Below are 10399 nucleotides of genomic sequence, written 5' to 3'. Positions count from 1 at the left end.
AATTTGACAAAAACAGATATTGTTTGTCAAGATTCTGTTCAAAGTGTGATATTTTTGCATACATAGTTATGTTTGCCTGTAAAGTGCTTTGAGAAAGCAACTTTTAAAGGTGCTATTTAAAATAAATGTATTATTATTATTATTATATTTAACTTGATTTTCCTTTTCCTTCACACATCACATATCATTACATCTCTTCCCTGATATGCCTGTCTCCTATATATATATATATATATATATATATATATATATATATATATATATATATATATATATATATATATATATCTTATGAAGAAACTTTATTATATTTTTAATACATTTTTAATTTTGAATAGTTCTTATACATTCTTTCTCATACGTTATGAAGGGTAAAACAAATCTATTCTAATTAAAAAGTAGCCGAAAACAAATCTATCCTAACTGAAATGTAACATAAATAATAATAAATAAATAAAAACATTTTAAAAAATCCAAGACAACAACAAAAAGAAAGATAAAAGTCTTCCCCGGGACATAAAAAGTGATTGTAGTGTAAGTAATATCCCTATATCAGGTCAGCAAGATCAAATAACTTATTGTTATCTGTAGTGCACGAAGTACATGGTGCATGTCTGCAGAGCAAAGAGCAGATGTCAAGGACTGCTCAGGCTGATGCATTTGAGAATGCTGAAGGTTAAATTATTAATTTGTTTCAAATATTTTACTACAGATTAATTAATGTGTAACTACAGCATGCACATTATCTTCGCAAATTAGTTAATCAGAAAACAAATACACCACAAAATAGTAGAAAAAAAGAACTCTTTTAATCACATAATTTGCAAAAAAAAAAAAAAAAAAAAAAATTTACCAGATCCACACAGCGAACATAATATGGTTCAAACAAATCCAGTGGACATTCTCTATCATTTTATCAAACTTTAACACGAACATCAGCTTCATTTCCAACCTTAAGCAGGCCAAACTTTGAAGCTGACTGATGCCATACAAAATGTGCATTAATGTGCATACAGAATCACTGCCTGCCTGACTCAGAAAAAGTCATGCAATGAACAGTACTATCTTTTTTTTCTTTTTCTTTTTTTTTTTTACTCTAACATCCCAAAATTCCCAGTTTAGACTGAGAAATACTTTCATTTATGAGAAAAGAATCTCTGGTCTTTAGAGTGGAATGTATTATGTGTAACTTTCAGAGTTTATGTGAAGACTAAATGGACAAGACATTACAACAGACCATAACAAACATAACATTGACAAAGAGCAAAGAGCCCATTTTTAATGATTCAGCCATGGAATTAAATCTCAATTCAGACTTTCTGACTAGGAAAAAGAACCAATTTTTCTTAAAATTTGTGGACATTATTTAAACGTTTTTTTTTTTTTTTTTTTTGTTGCACAGACATCCTGCATTCTTTAAACTTCCTTTTCCCAATAAATCCATTATTATTTTTCCTGTTAGCTTAGTTGGTCATATTTATATTTACCCCTGCGATGTGAAAACTTCAAAAATAATATTGCCTGCTTTTTCCAACTGATAAAGGCCTTGTCCATTGCAAGAAAATCCAATTTACAACCTGATACAAGACCACCAGGTTAGGACACTAATACTTGCTGTGACAAGTAGGATTATAAAGGCAAGGTCACATGATTCTATACAAGTGTTTTCTTGGCAATAAAACTCTTCTTATAGCAGTCAGACTCAGGTTTGATTCCATCATCTCAAATCTCTGTCGAATCCCAGTACCACTATACTGAGTCAAGAGATGACTTACTCTATCAGTCCAGATAAAGGCTGGTTTGTTGGTTTATTTGTGAGCTTTAGTTTATCTGACTCTCTTCATGTGTGGCTGGAGAATAGGTACATTTGCCCAGTCTGTGTGTGTAGAGAAGTTTGGTAAGGTGTACCAGGACTCATGTGGCTTTTGGTTTCTGGTTGCTGTTGCTGTCTGTGCTCTCCAGGCTCGGTTGTACAGCAGACTGTTGCTCTTTCAGCCGCAGGTGGCGTGGTTTCACAGGCAGAGCAATGGCCAGCAGTATACAGCCTATGTGGATGCAGAAGTACCGGGACCTACAGAGTGATGGAAACAGCAGAATGTCATGAATGAAGACAAAAAAAGTGCTGCATTTTTAGTTTCGGTCCTTGTTTGTCCTGCCAACCTGTAGAACTTGAGCGAGGGGCCCACAGAAAGCAGCACAAAGGGAACCACTGTGTAACAAATGGCAATCTGTGTGGCAGCCCATGTGATGACATCATACACAAACTTGAGAGTTGGCGAACCCAAGAAGTACGGTCTTACATTGTGCCTCACCTGAAGGAGAAAAGGGAACACAAGATTAAGAAAGGAGGAATAAAAAGTAAACCCTCAGAGACCCTGATATTCATGATGAGTTATTTTTTTTCACCCTTTAAATTTTCTTTAGGAAGAAATTGAAGTTAGAACATTTTGTTCTAAAAAAAAAAAAAAAAAAAAAACAGCAGTTATAAAGTCATAAAAAGTTAACAAATTTCACAATTTGACCATTTAAAAAATGTAATGAATACTTTTGTTGGTAGATTAGCACCTGTGTCAAATTTTGTTGAAAGCCCAGATAAAAGTAAAAAGCTACTATTTTGTGTTGATCCATGGCAGTTCGACTTCACAAGTGCATTTTTACACACACTCACATTCATTCACACTGAGGAAATATTTACTTTTCAATGTCATTTGGTTTCATCAGTCATAACAAAAGTTAATCGGCCCACTGGGAAAAGTCCCAGTGCTCTTCATGGCAAAACAAATGGCAACATCTGATGTAAGTGAGAGGAATGTTCCCTATCTGAAGAGTATTTCATGTTTGGTGTGTGAGTGTGATGTCACTCACAGCTCTGGCTGCAAGAGTGATGACGATGCCAGTGAGGAAGGTGAGGTAGTAGCCCGGGTAAGCTCCATGCCACATGGCTGACAGCAGGAAGGTGGCAGCAGTGGGATTGTAAGGACAACGTTCATAACACACCCTACAAGACAAACACAGTGTCACACATAATAAAACACTATGCAATAATAATTTTAGCATTCAAATGAAAGGAGGAAGGAAATGATTCTTCCTCTTTTCAACTAATGCTGTGAATCTTAGTTTCCATTGTTTCCATGTTAATATTGATCATAAATAATATTTTATGGAGCACGTTCAGATAATTAACACGGGTGGAGGAGAGCACTAAGCAATCAATGAGAGGTGTACACTCCCCTAAAGGATTATTAGGAACACCATACTAATGCTGTGTTTGACCCCCTTTCAACTTCAGAACTGCCTTAATTCCATGTGGGATTGATTCAACAAGGTGCTGAAAGCATTCTTTAGAAATGTTGGCCCATATTGATAGGATAGCATCTTGCAGTTGATGGAGATTTGAGTGATGCACATCCAGGGCACGAAGCTCCCGTTCCTCCACATCACAAAGATGCTCTATTGGGTTGAGATCTGCTGTCTGTGGGGGCCATTTTAGTACAGTGAACTCATTGTCATGTTCAAGAAACCAATTTGAAATAATTCAAGCTTTGTGACATGGTGCATTATCCTGCTGAAAGTAGCCATCAGAGGATGGGTACATGGTGGCCATAAAGGGATGAACATGGTCAAAAACAATGCTCAGGTAGGCCGTGGCATTTAAACGATTCCCAATTGGCACTAAGGGGCCTAAAGTGTGACAAAAAACATTCCTCACACCATTACACCATGACCACCAGCCTGCACAGTGGTAACAAGGCATGATGGATCCATGTTCTCATTCTGTTTACGCCAAATTCTGACTCTACCATCTGAATATCTCAACAGAAAACGAGACTTGTCAGTCCAGGCAACATTTTTCCAGTCTCCAACTGTCCAATTTTGATGAGCTCTTGCAAATTGTAGTCTCTTATTCCCATTTGTAGTGGAGATGAGTGGTACCTGATGGGGTCTTCTGCTGTTGTAGCCCAAGGTAGTGCGTGCATCAGCAAGGCATTTTCACCCACAGGACTGCCGCATACTGGATGTTTTTCCCTTTTCACACCATTCTTTGTAAACCCTAGAAATGGTTGTGTGTGAAAATCCCAGTAATTGAGCAGATTGTGAAATACTCAGACCGGCCCGTCTGGCACCAACAACCATGCCACACTCAAAATTGCTTAAATCACCTTTCTTTCCCATTCTGACATTCAGGTTGGAGTTCAGGAGATTGTCTTGACCAGGACCAAACCCCTAAATGCATTGAAGCAACTGCCATGTGATTGGTTGATTTGATAATTGCATTAATGAGAAATTGAACAGGTGTTCCTAATAATCCTGTAGGTAAGTGTATCTAGGTTCAGCAGTCTTACCTCATTCCATTGACAGTTTAGCAGCAGCCCTCCACCACCCCTTCTCCACTCTTCTAGTCCTAACCATTTACATACGGGGGGAGGAGTACTCTGGGTTCGGACCGATTTCCGAGCTCAGAGACCTCCCCCAGAACAGCACTCCAAATACGAATTAAACTTCACTCCCTTTAATTGTATGCAAGTGTGAACTTGTGAACTGGGTAATTATGAAAAATCCACAGTAGATGGATCTGTGGTGATATTCCTCATTCAATCTTGGTCACCCATTATTTTAAACAAGCACAAAATTTGTGTAGTTATGAAGGTACATGTAATTAAAATATCGTTCAAAAGTAAGAGGCCAGTAAGATATTTTTAAAAGATATTAATAATTTTTTATTAAACTGATAAAAAGGGACAGTGACTTTATATTAATGTTACAAAAGAATACTGAAAAAAAAAAATGTATCACGGTTTCCACAAAAATACTAAGCAGCACAGCTGTTTCCAACATATTTCTTGAGCACCAAATCAGCATATTAGAATATTTCTGAAGGATCATGTGATCCTGAAGACTGGAGTAATTATCCTGAAAATTCAGCTTTGCCATCACAAGAATAGAGTATATTACATTTTAAAATATATAAAATTAGAAAACAGTTGTATTAAATTATTATCACATTTCCTTATTACAGGTTAAAAGTGGTTTTGGCAAAAAAAAATACAGCCTCAAATGTATTTATTTCTTATCAACCCCAAAACATTTTAACATTACTGTACAATAGCACAATGTGCTCTTCATGTTCTCACCTCTTTAGCCAATGTGCTGTTTGGATGTTCCAGTTATCCAGGAATACCTTAAAGCTTGTGGCAAGCTGAAAAAAAATAAAGAGTTGACTTGATTGATTACGACACTTCTGATTCATTCAGGGTCAGGGGGGAAAACAACACAAAACAGTAGCTCAACTGACCTCTATATTCATGATCCTGAGGTTGGAAATGAGATCCCACCGAGGCACACCATCACTGTCGTAGCCATTAAAGCCAAATCCTGCTGCGTTGTTGATGGCATCAGCTATTTGGAAATACAGCATTTGAAATACAGCATGAGTGTCAAGATACTCTCATAATAAATGTTATGACACCCAAAATTTCTTGTTTATCCGTTTATATAGAGTTATATTTGAGCAAGTATGTAATTGTCAAATTAGGCATTTAGTGAAATCTGGATATGTTTGACGTAGTGTTTCAAATTCCAAAGACGTGTGTAATGCAAGCACTATAAATAATGGTAAAATCTTGTTCTTACTATTTCATGAATCATTATTTACAACATACAATGAATTGTTGCACATGAATATGAATTTCAGTTCCATCTTTTGTCTGAAGGGGGCATTAAAACACAAGCCATTAGGACCAAGTCTGTGTTGTGTAAGATGTTGATCCCAATTCAAATGGGTCACACAACCAGTCCTCACAAGAGATGATGGATGAAGCATCCTAATGTGTAATTAATCATGTCCGAGGTACAGCATAAATGATAATGATGGAACGTGAAAGACATATTGCTCGTGCTTGATTATTCTTTCCAGTATGGTTCAACAGATATAAGTAAAACACATTAGGAGGATAGAAAGGACAACTTGGAAATAGGAAAACAGACCAACAAACAGAAGCTTCATGCCCATTCAAAATGAGGGGTCACGCGACATTAATATGCCAAATAGATTCCAATACATACATACACTGATCACCCACATTAAAACTACCTTCCTAATATTGGGTAGGACCCCCTTGTGCTGTCAAAACAGCTCTGTTGCATTGAGGCATGAACCTCTGAACATGTCCTGTGGTATCTGGCACCTAGCATACACATAACACACTATAGACTTCCTAAATTCAAAATTAGGCAGCATAGCTTAGATCAGCCAGAACCGGGAACACGTCTCGTAAATCCTGATGTACTTGATACATCAAAAGAAGGATGGCGTCTACGCTAATATTAGTTTCTCTGTTTATCCCGAGGGACCCTCTATGGTGAACCTGGGCCTGGACCCATCCCGACTCATCTTAAGTGCCGGCCTCATCCACACGACAGCCAAACCGGCGTGATTACTTCGACCTACAAACGGATGAAAATGGACAAATTCTCTTAAAGTTTCGATCCAATTTTTTTTGTAATTACAGAGGAGAACTGGCCCCCAATGAGCCTGGGTTCTCCCAAGGTTTTTTTTCTCCATTCAATCACCTGATGGAGCTTTGGTTCCTTGCCACTGTTGCCTTGCTTTTGGCTTGCTTAGTTGACGACATTTAATATTCAAAAATATTATTGATCTGTGTCGTATTGTTTTCATGTTATCACTGTGAAGCTGCTTTAATACAAAAAAGCATGTAAAAAGCGCTACATAAATAAATGTAACTTGACTTGACCAAGACATTAAGAGCAGACCCTTTAAGTCGTGCAACTGCGAGGGGGTCCAGCATATCCCATAGTGCTCAATAGCATTGAGATCTGGGGTCTTTGGAGGTCAAGGCTTCCTCAATAAAATGTTGCAGTGTGGCTGGGTGCATTATCTATTATACAGTAACTCAAATAACCACTCATTACAACTGAGGTATCACTCCTGTCAGCTACGAACAGAAAACTGAGGCAACAAATCGCACGGCTCACCAAATTTGGACAATAGAAGATTGGAAAAACGTTGCCTGATCTGATGAGTCTTGATTTCCGCTGCAACATTCAGATGTTACGGGCAGAATTTGGTGTAAACAACATGGATGCATGGCTCCATCCTGCCTTGAATGAACAATTCATGCTGGTGGTGGTGTAAAGGTGTGGGGGGATTTTCTTGTCACACTTTTGGTCCCTTAGTACAAATTGAGCATTGTTTAAGCGCCACTGCCTACCTGAGTATTGTTGCTTGCCATGTCCATCCCTTTATAACCACTGTGAACCCATCTTCTGATACTTCCGGCAAGAATAAGGCCATGTAACAAAGCTCAAATAATCTCAAACTGGTTTCTTGAACATGACAATGAGTCTACTATACTCAAATGGCCTCCACAGTCACCAGATCTCAATGGAAGTGGTGGAACAGGAGGTTTGCATCATGGATGTGCAGCCAACAAATCTGCAGCAACCGCGTGATGGTATCATGTAAATATAGACCGACTATATAGCAATGTTTCCGCCACCTTGTTGAATCTATGCCACAAAGACCTCAGGCAGATCTGAAGGCAAAAGGGGGTTCAACCCGGTACTAGCAAGGTGTACCTAATAAAATGGCTGGTGAGTGCATTTGTGTGTGTCTATATATATATATATATATACCGCCTAAACGGTCTTTTTGCAGATTGATCATATCTTATTCCCCCTCAGAATACTAGATGCATGAGGCTCCTGCTAATAATCAAAACACAATAATAGAAGAAAAGAGAAGATCAACTTAGACAAATTATTATCTTTCAAAATAGATCAAAACAAGAAAAGGAGAGAGAAAGCTAGACAGACGGGAAGAGAAGGAGAGGCAGGAAATCCACGCACCCAGAGTCCAAACAAAGTAGTATTTAGGCCGGGTGGTCAGCATGGACAAATACAGGTAGACCACCTGAGCATAGAAGGGTGTGGTGGCAATAAAATCATCATCAACGTTACGCTCCACAGGACAGACTTTGCAGACGGAGAGGAAGACCAGCAACGAGATGAAGCAGGTGGCCAGTTTTCGGATGACCTCTGTCTGTTAAGAAACAGAAATGCACAAACTGATATGAATTTGAAATAAGACAATCATATACATTTTAAGAATAGTTTTATATAACATATTGATAACACAAAATACCATTTAAAAGTTTGGGGTGAGTATGTTTTTTGAAGAAATTAATACATTATTCAACAAGGATGCAATATATCAAAAATGAGAGTTGGAATGTTTGCATTATTACCCACGATTTCTATTTCAAATAAATACTGTTCTTTTGAACTTTGTTTATCAAAGTCTCCTGAGAAAAAAAATCCACAAACATATTAAGCAACATAACTGTTTTTTTAACATTGACAATAATAATAAATGTTCCTTGAGCAGAAAATTAGTATATTAAAATAATTTCTGAAAGATCATGTGACTGAAGACTGGAATAATGATACTGAAAATTCATCTTGCAATCATAGGAATAAATTACATTTTAAAATATATACAAATAGAAAACAGTGATTTTAAATCATCCTTGGTGAGCATAAGAAAACCCATACCGAGCCCACACTTTTGAAGATTTTTCCAGCCTTTATGCTATTTGTGATGTGACTTTGTGTACAAACTGAAATTATTAAAAAGAAAAATACAAACGACTAAATAAAACGAACATTTGGTGATGGGTCATTCAGTCTGCTCTTCCCATTGACTTTTCCCTTGGTCTCAAGCTCTCTGTGCCGATAGGGGGTGCCCTCAATGAAGGCAATGTAATCGTTATAGGAGCAGGTGGGACCAGCCAATATGCCCATGAAATTACAGTTATAACTGAAGTACTCCAATAAACTGGGCATCCGTCTGCACGAAACACAAACATGGAAGAAAAGAGGATGATTTTAGAACTGCATTTCATCATATCTAGTAGACTTGAGCTTGCAGGTATAAATATAAAGGGCAAAACAACTATTTTTCTAGACCACAACCATACACATTCAGTTTAATTTTGTCTTTGTATAGTAAAAATAGTTTAATTTAAAGCTTCTTTTAAATCTACATACCTTATAGCCAACAGTTTTTGACCCTGGTTGAGCTGATCTTCCTTCCTTGCCATTCCTGTTAACATAAAATAATAATAATTTTATGTATATATAAATAAGTTCCAGATGGTAGATTTCTTTATTTTGTCTGAGGAACTTTGATATGTGATTCAGACTTCATGGAAAAGATGAACCAGAATATTATTTGAAAAGATCTCCTTTTTCTGTTTTCCACAGAAGAAACAATGTCACAAGGTTGAGTAAATGATGACAGACTTTTTGGCAGAAATATTTCTTTAAACAAAATTTTGCTGGAAATCTTGACATCTGAATCTGAGCACAGAGCAAGTATTGTACCTGCTCAGCTTCTGAGCTTGTAAGAAGTGGTTTCATCTAACAATGCCTGGCCCCTCTCTGATTTACAGAGGGAATTAGAGAAGGAAGAAATGTGCTGTAAATTGACTTGGCTCAGAGTTCATGTGGTCGACTCATGAGTCTCCTCTGCCTCAGTTGTTGGTCTTACTGCACACACACGATAAGACAAGGCAAGGCGACCCATCGTAAGTGGATTCTTTCTTCTTATTGTATTGCATTTGCAAGCCTTATGAACATTACAAGAAGAGCCACTTAAAAAGTTTTCATTAAGGTTTATGAGCTACCCAGCGAGCAGCAGCAGTGCAAAGACAGAGCTTCACTTACAATAGGCCCCAAAATGTACAAGAGGTAGTGATGGAGTTTAGCAAGGCCTTCTATTGGGGACTTTGTCCTATTAGTGTCCAAAGGGAAATATCAATGACAGGTTATTCAGGGCAACAGGCGAGTGAAACCCCTTTATAAGAGTCCTGGGCCTGTCCAGATAGCTTACATACAATTTATATCACCCAATGAGTAATTTTATTTCAAGCTAACAGAATATACCACAATATAGGTTTTTGTTCTGGAAAATGATGAAAAATAACTAACGTGGTAATACCCATTTCTGGATAATCCAGTGAAAATTCTGTCATCATTTGCTCACCCTCAAGTTGTAGAAAACCTATACGAGTTTCTTTCTTCGATTGGAATCAAACAGTTGTTTGGCATCATTGACTTCCATAGTAGAAAAAACAAGTAATACTATGTAAGTTAATGGTGCCCCACAACTGTTTGAGAGATCACTCTTCAAAATATCTTCCTTTGTGTTCAGCAGAAAAAAGAAACTCTTGCAACAACTTGAGGGTGAGTAAATGATGACAGAATTTTCTTTTTTGGGTGGAGTACCCCTTTAAACACTTTCAAAATGAAATGTACTTCATCACAGTAACAGACATTAACTAAATTATTATTCATAACAAATGAACACATGATATGTCTG

The 10399-nt window shown here is 37.3% G+C and overlaps 1 protein-coding gene across 1 annotated transcript in view; it reads right to left on the bottom strand.

The window, feature by feature from the left end:
- Window positions 1-787: 787 nt before the first annotated feature.
- Window positions 788-10399, bottom strand: part of mboat2b (membrane bound O-acyltransferase domain containing 2b) — a 29645-nt gene continuing 20033 nt past the window's right edge. Inside the window, exons 6-13 of the mRNA XM_039693179.2 lie at window positions 9067-9121; window positions 8683-8866; window positions 7867-8059; window positions 5294-5397; window positions 5133-5197; window positions 2866-2998; window positions 2161-2312; window positions 788-2071 (exon numbers count right to left, since the gene is read on the bottom strand). Of these exons, the coding sequence (XP_039549113.1) occupies window positions 1915-2071; window positions 2161-2312; window positions 2866-2998; window positions 5133-5197; window positions 5294-5397; window positions 7867-8059; window positions 8683-8866; window positions 9067-9121 (1043 nt within the window). The 3' untranslated portion in view covers window positions 788-1914. The remainder of the gene's footprint in view (window positions 2072-2160; window positions 2313-2865; window positions 2999-5132; window positions 5198-5293; window positions 5398-7866; window positions 8060-8682; window positions 8867-9066; window positions 9122-10399) is intronic.

Source organism: Pimephales promelas, chromosome 13, assembly GCF_988280905.1.
Source record: "Pimephales promelas chromosome 13, fPimPro1.hap1.1, whole genome shotgun sequence".
NCBI lineage: Eukaryota > Metazoa > Chordata > Actinopteri > Cypriniformes > Leuciscidae > Pimephales > Pimephales promelas.
This window is presented reverse-complemented; position numbering and strand designations above follow the sequence as displayed.